The sequence below is a fragment of the Python bivittatus genome, unplaced genomic scaffold (genome assembly GCF_059951505.1).
Source record: "Python bivittatus isolate LINGU-HERP-01145 unplaced genomic scaffold, Pbiv_v1 ctg000960_np1212, whole genome shotgun sequence".
NCBI classification, from domain to species: Eukaryota; Metazoa; Chordata; class Lepidosauria; order Squamata; family Pythonidae; genus Python; species Python bivittatus.
Window position 1 is genome coordinate 9,698,619 of NW_028277124.1, and position 14,237 is coordinate 9,712,855.

Genomic DNA, 14,237 nt, shown 5'->3' on the forward strand with positions numbered 1-14,237 from the left:
CATCGATTGGCACCATTCAGCTGCAAGGTTTTACAAATTATGAAAATTCTCTAAAAGCCTAAAAATAGCCTAATGAAACTGGGCATGGACTTCTGACTGGTTTTTGAAAGGGGGGTTGGGGTAAGAAAGCAGGGGAACATAGTATTTTGGAAATGACATGAGTTTCTGAAAAGGAGCTCTGCAAAATATGTTTTCTCATAGGACCACTTGTCTGTCTTTATGCTTGTAGGGCTTGAAAAAATAGTAAAGATTGGCAGCATTTTCTGAGAATGCAACATTCTCAGAAATAGTAATGATGGGAAAGTGACTTCTTTTAGTACTCATTTCTTCCTCTCTGGATAATCTTGCACCTGCTTTGGATGAGTTTACACTTCTTTGAAGGAGTTTGGGGGTTCACATTGTTTCAGTAGTAATGACAGCTGCTGTGATCTTCCTGCCTGACTGCACAGCCAGGAGTTTGCAATATCACGACCTAGTTGCTACATTTTCTCCCCCAAGGTGGGAACTAGGAACTTCATGGGCACTGACAATGGGCTATATTAAAGCTCCTAAATTACAATTTGGTAATACCCCTACTTCATCACATGAAATGTGGCAGATGGCAACCTCACCTATAGTCTTCAATGCTTGGGGATTGGTGGTACACCTTTCAGTACCTCCCAAGCTTAACCAAAAAAACCCCTATGGGCAGCATTTTGTGCTGATTTTTAGGATCTGGGCTGTGGAAGGGAGCTTGGTACTGATGACCATTTTATGCATTAACTGAACTGAATATCCCAGCCTCACAAATCTAGTTGAAAGACTGGATACAGGTCATTAAATAGGTATTGAGTTAATGCTATGAAGTTTCTTATATTTAAACAACTTATTCGGTTCCTTTCTGGAGGCCACATTGCTTATTGTTGGTGAGTTTGTATATTAAAAGAGTTAAATTGAGAAATATAATTGAATAATTATTGCAATTTAATAAAAACTTTTATTACAAAGGGTGTTTCTGTGTGGATCAGTATTTATGGAAGTTGTACCCAACTCAAGCACAAGGTGGTGCTATCATACAAGGCAGAATATAAGATTAGGCAGTTCCTGCCCTCTCAAGGAATTGTAGCCAGATGGCAAAAGGAATGGCATAAGACAACAGCAACAAAGAGACAGCAGAACTTTGTTTCAAAAAATCAACACAGATGAGAGGAGGAAAACCCTATTTTAAAAAATAAAAACTGGACAGACAAAACAGACAAAAGGACAACCTAGAAACCTTCTGTTTGAACCACCTGCTTTGAGGTGAGCAATGGAAATGTATCTCAATAGCAGGCAAGTTTTAACTTATTTTCTTTATTTCTGCATGTATGCAGCAATCTGTGAATCTATTATGTATTCAGTACATGAGGAAACGAAAACCGGATTCTTGATAGATAACATATTAAAAGATTTGAAAGTGGATGTCAAGGAGCTTTCTTCTTGAAAAGCCCAGCTGAGATCTCAGAGTTCCAAACAATATTTTCATCTGGATCCTAATACCAGGGATGTGATAGTAAAGAATAACATTGATTGGGAGGCTCTGTGTGGTCAGAATGACCCTTGTGTTCTACTCTCTGAAATTGTGCTAGAAAATCTATTGCAGCTATACAGAATTGACACTGAAATAGAAGACGTGAATGATAACTCCCCCAAATTCTCCAAAGAATTCTTTTTTGAATTACCTGAACTGGTTTCCACCAACACCCATTTGCTCTTGGAAGAAGCTGAAGATTCAGACAAAGGAGAAAATTCTGTTCAGAACTACATATTTAGTCCTAATGAATATTTTAGGCTAGATGTACAAAACAACAGTGATGGTAGTAAATATGCAGAATTGGTACTGGAGAAACCATTAGATTGTGAGAATGTTTCACAGTTGATTCTGATGGTGTCAACTGTAGATGGAGGCTTTCCAATCAGAGCTGGTACAACACAAATAGTTATTGCTGTTCTAGACATTAATGATAACTGTCCTCATTTTGAACAGTTTACCAAGTGAAATTAAGGGAAAACAAACAGTTGGATACCCTTGTTACTAAAGTGGAAGCCAGTGACAGAGACACTGGATCCAATGCTCATATTCTTTCAGACAAATGTCAGAGTATTCAGATCATTTAAGCTAAACAGAAATACTGGAGAACTTATTCTTGAAAGAACAACTGATTATGAAGAAAACAGTAATTATGAACTGAACATCAACGCCACAGATGGAGGAGGACTCTGCTTATTGTAAGGTGAATATTGAAGATGACAATGATAATACCCCAGAAGTGATCATATCATCTGTAACTAACCTTTTACCAGAAGAGTCTCCACCAGAAACAGCGGTGGCTGTCTTCAGTGTCACAGATAGAGATTCTGGAGATAATGGCAAGTCTTACACTGATTCAAACCTACCCTTTATTCTAAAACCCACAAAGAACAATTATTACCAGCTTGTGACCCAATGGCCATTGGACAGAGAGCAAGTATTGGAATATAACATTACCATTACAGCCACTGACCAAGGCTCCCCCAGACTCAGTTCAATGAGAATTATTAACATTCAAATTTCAGATGTTAATGACAACCTACCAGTATTTGAAACATCTTTCTATGATTTCCACTTACGTGAAAACAACATTCCAGGTCTGCTCATCGGATCAGTCCATGCGGTTGATCTGGATGCAGGGCAAAACGCCAAAGTGACCTACTCGCTTTTGCTTGGAAAGATCAGGGAAGGGCCCGCATCGTCTTATATCTCCATCAACTCTGAAACTGGGAACCTATATGCCATTCGATCTATAGATTATGAGGATATGCAAGATTTCCAGGTGATGGTAAAGGCTGTAGATAAAGGTTCACCTCCACTGAGCTCAGAAACAATGGTCCGAGTTCACATCATGGATGAAAATGACAACGCCCCCTTCATCCTCTGCCCACTTCAGAACAGCACTTCTCCATCAAATGATCTTGTTCCCAGGGGGGCAGAGACAGGCTACCTGGTCACCAAAGTTGTGGCAGTGGACAGAGATTCAGGGCAGAATTCTTGGCTTTCCTATCAATTGCTGAAGGCCACAGATCCAAGTCTCTTTGTTGCGGGGACTCAGAACGGGGAAGTGAAAACCATGAGGCCAGTAAACAACCGAGATAGTTTCAAACACACTCTTATTGTGGCAGTTAGAGATAATGGTCATCCTCCTCAATCTGCCTCTGCCACACTAAGAATTCTTCTAGTGGATGGCTTCTCAGATCCTTACATGAAAATTATGGATAATCCTAAGGGTGAAGTCCAGGAGGAAGATGATCATACCCTGACAATGTATTTGATTATCTGCTTGGTCACGATCTCATCCATTTTCCTCCTTTCTGTTATGGTGTTTATTGGAACCAAGCTTCAGAAACGACAGAAATTCATAGGCAGCTCTAATTCTGCATCTAATTTCCCTGTGGGACAGAATTTGCAAGAGAACTGTGGAGACCCTAGTTCTGACACACATTGTCAGGCCTATAATTATGAGGTATGCTTAGCTGGTGGGTCTCTGAATAGTGAGTTCAGATTTCTCAGGCCTCTGTTTCCTGTTTTTTCAATGGATCCTACCTGTACCCAAATGAATCCAAGGAATTCAACAGGTTCTCATGAAACCAAAACTCACGTCAAGGAAGATGAACTGATGTCCCAGGTGAGAAGAGTATTAAAACTTTTCCAACAGTTTTACATTTTAGTTTCTAATACTTTATTATTTAAATATGTTGTCAACTGAATTAGGGCTGTTTTTCTATGATTAATTCTAGAAAAGTTCTATCCATGTATAGATTGCATTGTTCTGTACACATTTCTGAATAAATCTTTTTTCTTTGTTTTGTTTTTCTTTTCTCCCTATTTCTCTATATTCCCCTTTTGTAAACTTCATTCCTGTCCATTTTGAGGAATTCAAAATTATATTTCTAATTTAAGATAGAGCAACTTCATATGATTCATTGAGTTTCAGAAGCTTTGAAAGAAAAGTGCAACTGATAGGAAGGTGAGAGGCATTATTCTCTGTTTAAAGTAGATTAAAAGATCTCTGGCTCTCAGTATGTTGTGGGATTTGAAATTGGGAAGAAGGGTGTTTCAATTAATTTCTACCACAAAGCTGGCTCCCAGATTGCCTTGAAAAATTGTTACCGTATTATAATATTTCATTTGAAAAAAATAGAGGCATTCTTAAATACATGGGTAGTATGGGTATACCAATCACGGCTAATCTACTTTTAGGTGCGGATCGGATAATTATCTTGACGCATCTTGTACAAAGGGCCATTGAACATATTGTCAAATAAACTCACAAACTTTTTTACCTAGCAAAATGAAGTTCCAGTGAGTAAACTGGAGTCCCCCATCCCTAAAGTTTCCTCAGAGGGACTCTGAAGGAGCACGTTGCCATAATCTCCAGCTTTAAACAAAATCTTCCATCTTGAAACTGGCTTTGGATCTGTGCTGGTAAAAGAGCCTTCCACAACCTCATTTATCCTTCTTTGTTTCTTAATTACATCATTCAAATGATGTCAGCCTTTGTGGACATTTATTAATTCAGAGTTAATATTTTAGAAGAAAAGGTATGAGAGAAAGGTTCATGTATCTGAATACACAATTGTTGACTTCCACACATTCAAGAACACTGCATTCTTCTCGAAGTGACATCAGTGGGCAACAGGACTTTACTTGTGGCTAGCAATCTGCCCATTTCTACTGGGGGCAAGTTCTTAAATCTGTTATTTCCATGGATCTTTCTACAACCAAGTTGAAGCCAACAAATCCAGTTGACTAATATGTTTATGGTTATGGAGAGGAAAATAAACTCATTAGCTAGGTCTAATACTATTTCAATTATGTTCATATATTTTTAAGATTAAAAGTCTAATAATTTCAAAATAAGGAAATCCCTATAGTTACATATATTGTTGACCTTATTCATGTTTTTCTGTGGCTTAAATTAAGTGAACCTAAATGGGGATGATTAACATAGATCCTTTCCTCTTATTCTTCTGTATTGATAAAATTTATTCCTGGGCATCCTCAGGGAAAATTGTACTACAATGTTAGAGCAAATTTGTATCTCTCTCTGAATGTTTTGTTGAACCATATTATTATTGTATGGGGATGAGGTAAGAGGAATCTCACCAACATTAGGAAGCATATTTCTTGTGGAATCTTCATATTTTGAATAGGTAGAGAGTCTTCAAAAGTATGATTTATTGCCTTTAATTTAGAACAGACTCATTAGAGAATATGCAGTCCTAGTGGCTGATTCCTCAGACAGCCACATGGTGGCGGAATAGTCAAACACATTACCGGGAACTCAGAATTTTGGTGTGAGAAGAAATGTACAAACAGCTATGACTAGGATTCTGCAAGGAGAAGACAACTTGATTTTAAGCAATGAAAGATAAAATCTGTGAAGCAGAGCAGAAGGAAGTTACTTCTTGTCAGAGATAATCACTGGATGAAAGTAAGGAGATTCATACTTTGTTCAAGAATTAAGGAGAGTCCTGAATCATGGAACAATGCATTAGGAGAAGACAAGGTATGTATCTTTTCTTGTTGCTTTGTCTTCCTGGATCATTATGTATTTCAATCTACTATTCTACGCCTGAAGAAACCAAAAGTGGTTCTAAAGTGGCTAATGTGCTGAAGGATTTGAAACTGGGAATACAGGAATTCTTTGATCGCAGAGCCCATCTCGTTTCTGAAAGCACTAAACAGTATTTCTCCCTTGATATTCATACTGGGGATATATTGATAAATGATAAAATAGACCGAGATGTTCTGTGTAGCCAGAAAGACTCTTGCGTACTTACTTCTCAAATTGTGCTTGACAACCCACTGGAATCATACAATATTGAAATACAGATAGAAGACATAAATGACAATGCTCCCAAATTCTCTAAAAATGAATTTGAGATTGCAATTCCTGAGAATGTTCCTACAAGTATGGCATTCCCCTTGGAATCTGCACATGATGAGGACCTGGGAGAAAACAGCATCCAAAACTATACACTCAGCGTTAACGAACATTTTTGGCTTGATGTGCAAAGGAACAAAGATGGAATTAACAATGTGGATCTTGTTCTGAAGAGAACACTAGATAGAGAAAAGATGCCACACGTTAATCTTACCCTAACGGCCATTGATGGTGGGGTACCACAGAAAACAGGCACTGTTCAAATTAACATTGATGTTCTGGACAGTAATGATAATTCTCCTCAATTTGGTCAATCTGAATATAAAGTAAAATTAAAAGAGAATCTTCCTAAGGGCACAGTAGTGGCTAAAGTGGAAGCTACAGATCTTGATTATGGTTCAAATGCGCAAGTCATCTACTCATTCCATCAAGTGCCTGAAAGAATAAACAATTTGTTCCTTATAAATGAAAGGACTGGAGAAATCACTGTTTGGGGCCAGATTGATTATGAAAAAGAAAGGAATTATCGCATGAATATCAGAGCAACAGATGGAGGGGGACTTTCAGGGCGCTCCAAGATACTGATAGAGATTGAAGACATGAATGACAATGCCCCAGAAGTGTCCATTATATCTCTGATCAATATCTTAAAGGAGGATTCCCCTCTAGAGAAAGTGGTGGCCCTCTTCAATGTGAGAGATGAAGATTCTGGAGATAACAGCAAAACAGCCTGTTCTGTGGAGATGAATCTCCCTTTTGTGCTGAACTCCACCACAAATAACTTTTATCAGCTTGTACTCCAAAGTCCCCTAGACAGAGAGACCCTTGCTGAGTACAACATCACCATCACAGCCATTGACTGGGGCTCTCCTAGGCTCACTTCAACAAGAATGATTAATATTCAGATCTCTGACGTCAATGACAACCCCCCCCTCTTTGAAAAATCTTTATATAACATGCAGATCCAGGAGAATAATATTCCAGGCTTGCTGATCGGCTCAGTCCACGCTGTGGATCTGGACACAAAGCTGAATGCAAAAGTGACTTACTCACTTTTGCCAGGGAAGGGTGATGGTCTGGTGCCCTCTTACATTTCGATCAACTCTGAAACCGGAAACGTGTATGCCCTCCGATCCCTGGACTATGAGCAGATAAGAGAGTTCAGAGTTACCGTGAGGGCAACCGACGGTGGTTCTCCTTCCTTGAGCTCAGAGGTGGTTGTCCGAATCGTCATCATAGATGAAAATGACAATGCTCCCTTCTTCCTGTATCCCCTCCAGAACAGCACATCCCCATGCAATGAGCTGGTTCCCAAGTCGGCAGAGGCCGGCTATCTGGTCACCAAGGTGGTTGCAGTGGATGGAGATTCTGGTCAAAACTCTTGGCTTTCCTATGAATTGCTGAAGGCCACGGACCCTGGACTTTTCAGCATAGGAGCGCAGAATGGAAAAGTGAAAACCAGGAGAGCCCTGAATGAGCGAGACACAAATAAACAGAGGCTCGTGATATTGGTCAGAGACAATGGTCTTCCTCCCCAGACCAGCACTGCATTGCTTAATGTTCTTCTTGTGGATGGCTTTTCGGATCCCTTCCTGAGAAAGGCAGATGTCAGTGTGCAAGAACCAGAAGAAGATAAAACTTTGACCAAGTATCTGGTGATCTGCTTGGCTGCAGTCTCCTCTGTGTTCCTGGTGTGTATTGTTGTGTTTATTGTGATCAAAGTCCTCAAGAACGATCCCCAAAACAATTTTACTGCTGCACCTCCTCACTTCCCAGATGCCAGTGTTGATACCCCAGAGAACTGTGCTGATTCACGGAATGGGTCACTTTCCAGGACTTACCGTTATGATGTTTGTTTGACTGGTGGATCCTTAAGTAGTGAGTTCCGTTTTCTCAGGCCCCTCATTCCTGTGTTTTCAGTGGGAGATGTTAACATCCCAGGAAACCACAAGCCATCTTGCTCCCAAGATATCCCTAAGCAGGGTGCAGATAACCAGTTAAATGAACAGGTGAGTTAACTTTAAATGTTGTTTGCATATTTTTTACATTTTTCATGGAGCTTCTGTGTCCTATGGATACTGTAAGCTATGGTTTGTACAATATGCTAAATTAGAAATATTTTTTGTCCACCAGTCCCCAAGGACTAACACATTTATTACAATGTAAGCTCCCACACTATTGTAAAATGCAGTTTTCAGCCATCTTGATAACTTCAAAGTTTCCTAAACAATAGACTTCTAAGTTTTATTGCTATCAGCCAAACATTTGCTTATAAAGATGCTGATATAAAAATATTATAACTCTGCTTCAGCCTTGACTATTGCTGTTTGCAAGTTTTATTTATGTTTTCAAATAACATCCAGCAGATAAATCCTCCTGCATTTTTCTCCTCCAATTTCTTAAATGAAAGGGCATTGGTTTTAGACACTTTTTCAGAGGAGAATATTATTATCCTCATTCTTGAGAATAAGGGTTCGATGTGGTCTTTCAGCATTGGTTTTGATAAGCAGCATTGAAGAGATGTTGTCAAACGTCATGTTTTTCATTTTATTGTAATTTTTCCAGTGATCTGCCCGGTATTCCACATTTCCATTAATTCCAAAGGAAAATAGCAGGAGGAATCACCTCTTGAAGAGCTTTATCTTTTGAAAATTAGTATTATAATTTTATTGCAATTTTTAAAAGAGAAATACAGAAAAAAGTATACAAAAACAAATCAAAAGAAAGCCAAAATACCCAACAAATTAATTAATTACAAAATTGTAATACCAAAATGAACTAAAAGGGGAAAAATAGAAAATTAAACAATTACCATAATAAATTAATATAAATCACCTAAATGAGAGCCGCTTTGGTATAGTGGTTAAGGCTGGGAGACCATGAGTTCTAATCCCACGTTGGGCACAAAGCCAGCTGGATGACCTCAGGACAGTCATGGATATGGCTTAACTTTGCCCCCCCCCCACTTTCAAATGTAGTGAATGTGATCTTCTCCAACTCCATTCTGTTTCTCATCACACATTCCTTTGTGCAAAAATGAGAATGCAGCAGCATACATTTAGGAAAGTAACAGAATTCTTCTCTTCATTTTATTTCTGTATTCACCAACCTTTTTTTCTTCCTAAAAGCCTGGTGAAAGAAAGTGACAAAGTATTTAGCCAAAATCTGTTAAACTCTCTAGGAGAGTCTTGTGAATTGTCCAAAATCATGTGGTTGGGACAATATAACAATCTTCTTAAATAAGTATACATATTAATAAAGAGAGTCTTTCTCAAAATGAGCTGTATCTTTGTGTTCTCAGCAACACAAAGTTGAAGTTCCTTCCATCACCTGCAGGGGTGAAGGTGAAATTTTGTCTGCAAAGACTGCTTCTTGGGAGTTCTAGTACTTACTGCAATTCAACTTACATTGTTTCTAGCACTCAAGGCCAGAAACTGCTTTGTTCAAATCTATAGCATGAAACCACCCTCTTTTTTGTGGTTGCTATCCATGAGATGCAGTCCCTTTCTGGTCCATCCCCAAGCCAATAAAAGAATATGTTAGAAGAGGAATACATGTTAATCCTGATTAAGAAATAGTAAACTAAGAAGCAGTAAACTAAGAACAGATAACGAACCTAGTCCAATGGGATTTTCTCAATGGGAAACCTTGATTGGGCTGTATTGATCATTAGTTAAAGGACAAATTAGAGAACAAGGAACTGTTAGATGTTAAAAAACATAGTAGGAGAAAAAAACTACAGCAAGATTTACTGGGTGTAGAATGAAGGGAATTGCAACAAAACCAACTTTAAGTAGTTTGATTGTAGCAACTGTCCTGGTCCACAGCTTAGGCTCTTCTGCCTAAATGAAGGAGAGACATGGTAAACTTCCTAATGAACCAGCTGTACCATTTCCTAATCCTATGGTAAGAGATGGAAAACCTAAGAGTTTTCACCATCACAAAAAAAAAAAAAAACCACCACCACCCAGGAAAACAGGCTAGGTATCTTTTGTCCTTTATCAGGCTGTTACCTAAATGGGGAATTAACCCACCATTTACTGGAAAGGTTAATGCAAGTTTTTAAAATTCTTTACCATTAAACAGATAGCTATGGATTCCAAGAAGCTCAGAGTCTGCATCATGCCTATGAAACCTTGATCCCAAACCTCTGTGTGTCATACCAAAGACATTCCTCATACAGCTCAGATTTCTTTACCAGTTTTCCTACTCTGAAGGATTCTCAGTCTGTGAGGTCATCCCAGTAGAGGGCTGCTCAGAACACTCTGCATTATGATATTAAACCAGTAAAAGCATGTGAAAATGACAAAATATGCTATCCAGTATGTATTTAGAGTCAATATGGTCCAAGATCAATAATCACTGTTAAATAAATAAAACCTGTGCTGTTTTTCATTTCTTCAAAGATCTCTTGCCAAACTACATCAGTCCAGTACTTCTAGCCCAATTCACATGTTGGCCCCATTCCATGATGATGAATTTTATATCCCAAACTGATGACATTCCTTGATCTGTGGTCTATATAATCTCTGAAACATAGTAGATTCATTTGATTAAATACAATGAAAACAAAAATCTATTCAAAATATGAAATAAATTCATCCAAATCTATTTCATAACTACTGCACACATTCACTCTTCTTGTGGGTGATGGAATGAATCTGTCATCCACCTAGCTAAACTGACTCCTTTTGCACACAGAGTTTTGAAACAGGTCACTACACATGCACAGCTTCATGCAGATAAAAGTCCTATTGACCTATGTATATTTTCTCAGTTTTACTCTGTAAAACAAAAGACACCATTCAATTCATGCAAAGGGTCCCTCAGCTTGAGCTTGACTTCTGGTGATTACATGGACATTTCCATGTTGTTTCCTTGCCAACAATACAGAAGTGTTTTGCTACTTCTTCTGGGATTTTTTTTTAACTAGAGCCCTGGAATTTCCTGGTGATCTCCAACTGGAGTTCTACCCAGGTCCACCATGCTTAGCTTTTTTGAATCCAGCCAAGATTGACTAGATGCTAATAAGACTTTAACTGAGAAGAAAATAAAAATACAGTTTTATCTGCTTTATTAGTAAAATCTTTTTATTATGATGTTATGAATGTTGAGGTAAAGGTTGGTTTGGGAAAAGAACACAGGATCCAAGATATTACAACTATTATATGTGGAAGCCTGAGGTTCAAATTGATAAGGTTTGCATTGGCTGTGGCACTATGATTCTGTAAATAATCTCATTTGAAAACTCATGGTGAGATCATGTGGCAATAAGACCTCTAATCTTCTTCTGGGAGTGACAGAAGCCTTAGTATGGAGATTTTTTTTTTTTTAATCTGCGCTCAGTCGTTACCGACTCTACAGTGACTGCTTGGACGAGTCCTTGCAGTTTTCAAGGCAAGGTGTTTCGGAAGTAGTTTGCCAGTGCCTCCTTCTTAGAGCAGAGCCCAGCTGGCGAGCACAGGAGGCGAGGTTTCCATTGCTTCGCGCCCTTTTTGGGCGCGCACGGTTTTTCACGCTTACCGGCAACTGCTCCCGACTCCTTTTTGCAAGGTGCCACCAGCATTTTTCCTCCCACCAGAGTGAGAGTACCCATTTATACATTTGTACATTATTCAATTTCAAATTCCATTTTGTAGTTTTCAATTCCAATTCTCTTTTTATCCATATGAAACCTTTCTTTTAACTGTGCATATGAAACCCATTGAAAACTATGCCCTTCTACAGTCAATTGTTCTCTTGACTTCATCTTGATTTCTCCTTCATCCAGTATTAATAAGTCTTGATATGTTAACCATTTCTCTCTGCCTGCTGTTCCTCTTCTATGCGTTTCTTGCAATGTTTCTTTACATCCATCCATTATCTATATTGCCTAAGCCTTCCTGGAGGAATCACACCCCATTTTTAGAGATGAAGTTATAAAGCTGTTAATACTATGACCTCAGAAGTTGTGGATTTGCCTTCACTGGGGGCCTTGGAGGAATTATAGAAAAACATATTATTTTCTTCCATGTCTGGGCTCACAACTCAACTGGCAGAGCAGTGAAAAAGCTGATGGTATCTGTGAAGAAATAAGTGTTTCCCTTTTAAATATAGGTATGGCCCACCAAGAATTTGGTAATATGGAGATATACATAGATCCATGAGCTGTATACCACTTTATTAAATAAGGTATTAACATCATGTTTTCCAATCATATGCAAAGAATACGGGTCAATACAAAGAGTGTGCAGACACCTTTGGTCTTTTGAAGAACTTAGATGGCGCCAGAAAAGTGGAATCCTAACTGAACATTTTGATGCCCCTATTTACTTCCTACTTTACTGAAATTTAACATGTACAATTTAATCATCCTATTGTGAATGACCTCCTTAGTATTGTCTACTTAGAGTACACAACTTTTGAAATGCAAATTTAATTGATTCTAAAGACAGAGTATAATGTTGACAGACTAGTACTTTTTTTCTATCTAATAAAAGCTAAACAAGAAGGGGCAGTAATTATATGGGAGATACCACAGCTATTAACAATCCCTTACTGGCAGGGCAGGGGTGGGGGCTAAATGCAAAGCCTCATATCCCAGATATATCTGTGTTAGCTGTTCCAGTAGACAGTAAGTAATAGAACTAGAGCCTTATGAAGACATATTATTTACATAAATTTTTTATTCATGTTATCTAAAAGGTTCTCAGAATACTTACAGAAGTATAAAAACAAGATATAACTTCGGACCCCCTCAGTAAAAGAACTTTGATTAGTGGGGTCCAGAAGGCGGGCCTTCTCTGCGGTAGCCCCCGCTCATTGGAACATTTTGCCCCCGGAGGTGTGATTGGCCCCCTCATTCCTGGCCTTCGGAAGGGCTTTGAAGACCTGGTTCTGTCACTTGGCCTGGGGTGGGGAGGGAATACTTCAAGCGTGGGGATGGCTAGCTCCATAGAAGCCTGCTGTCTTCAGCCCCAGATTCTTCATCTTCTTGGACTCTCCTTTTCCCTTTTTTTAGTAATGTTTTTAAAATTTTGCTGTTTTATATATTTATATATATTTATGGTTTTAATGTTTTGTGTGAGTCGCCCAGAGTCCCCCATTGGGGGGAGATATTTAATAAATAAGTAAATAAATAAAATAACATAGAAGGAAAAGGGGAAAGGGAAGGAAGAAAATGAAACTTAGGAACCAGCTGTTGATGTTTCATGGTTTCCTTACAATGGCCAACTCTGATGAAATGGGCTAGCTGTGCTATCCTCAGAGATTATCTTAAAACAATAGAATCATAAATCTGAAAGGCACCATGTAGGCCAATGAGTCCAGCTATCTACTGCTATCAAATCTGACTACAGAAAAGGCAATATCCAAAACCAGCAGAAAAACATTTCAACTGCCCAGGACACTGTTTCTGACTTCAACATAATCACCCAGATAAGCAGAGATTAACACCAAGATTACCACCAGACATACAAGCAGTAAACAATACCTTAATCAAGGAACTACCAGGGGGGAAAATAGAACAAAACAAAACCCACACCCCCGCCAACACTGGCAGGGCATGCCACAATTTATAAACAGAGAGCAAAACCCCATTCCATTCTAGCACTGAAGATGTTACTTAGCCGGGTAATTAAGCGTTTGCAAGAAAACAGCCAAGCTCAGAGAACCCCAAGGATTCTACAGTTCAAGATAATAATCTTGAGAACAGGAATTACAAAATCGATTTAATTGCAAATCAAGAAGGGTGGAATTCATTGGAAGATTTAACACTATTTCTCCAAGTTACATAAAGACCAAGATTTCTTCTTATTAGGCATATTAACTAGCCACTGAATACAACAATATCTATGCCACATCAAACCGTTACTTTATGTTTGATCACTACCAAAGAAATTCAGTCTGTCAGTAGGCAGGGGGAGGGGCATTTCTTTTTTTCTCTTCAATCCCCTGCCTATTATGATAGAGGCTGGTGTGTGTGTGTGTACACACACACACATACACACCAGCCTCTATCATAATAGGCTGTTTTGTTCTTTGTGCAGATGTAGATATTTTGCAAGACAGCCAGTTTGGTGTAGTGGTTAAGGCATTGCTCTCAGCCCTAGGAAGCAGGCAATGACAAACCACTTCTGAAATCTTGCCAAGAAAACTGCACTTGCCAGGAGTCAACACTGACTCAAGAAACCAAAAAAAAAAAAAGATATTTTGCACAACTACCTCATTCTCCCTATGTATTACTTCTGTTTCTTTGAAAGAAGTTATATATTCCAATTGCAGTATGCCAGTCATGAGAATAATCCAACCAGGCTT

The 14,237-nt window shown here is 38.7% G+C and overlaps 1 protein-coding gene and 1 pseudogene across 1 annotated transcript; both read left to right on the top strand.

Moving 5' to 3' along the window:
* Window positions 1-1,342: 1,342 nt before the first annotated feature.
* Window positions 1,343-3,762, top strand: LOC103068137 (protocadherin beta-16-like; annotated as a pseudogene).
* Window positions 3,763-5,400: 1,638 nt separating this feature from the next.
* LOC148213624 (protocadherin beta-16-like) lies at window positions 5,401-8,041 on the top strand. Its single transcript, XM_088131410.1, has one exon. The coding sequence runs from the start codon at window positions 5,537-5,539 to the stop codon at window positions 7,958-7,960; it is 2,424 nt and encodes an 807-aa protein (XP_087987536.1). The 5' UTR covers window positions 5,401-5,536; the 3' UTR covers window positions 7,961-8,041.
* The last annotated feature ends 6,196 nt before the right edge of the window (window positions 8,042-14,237 follow it).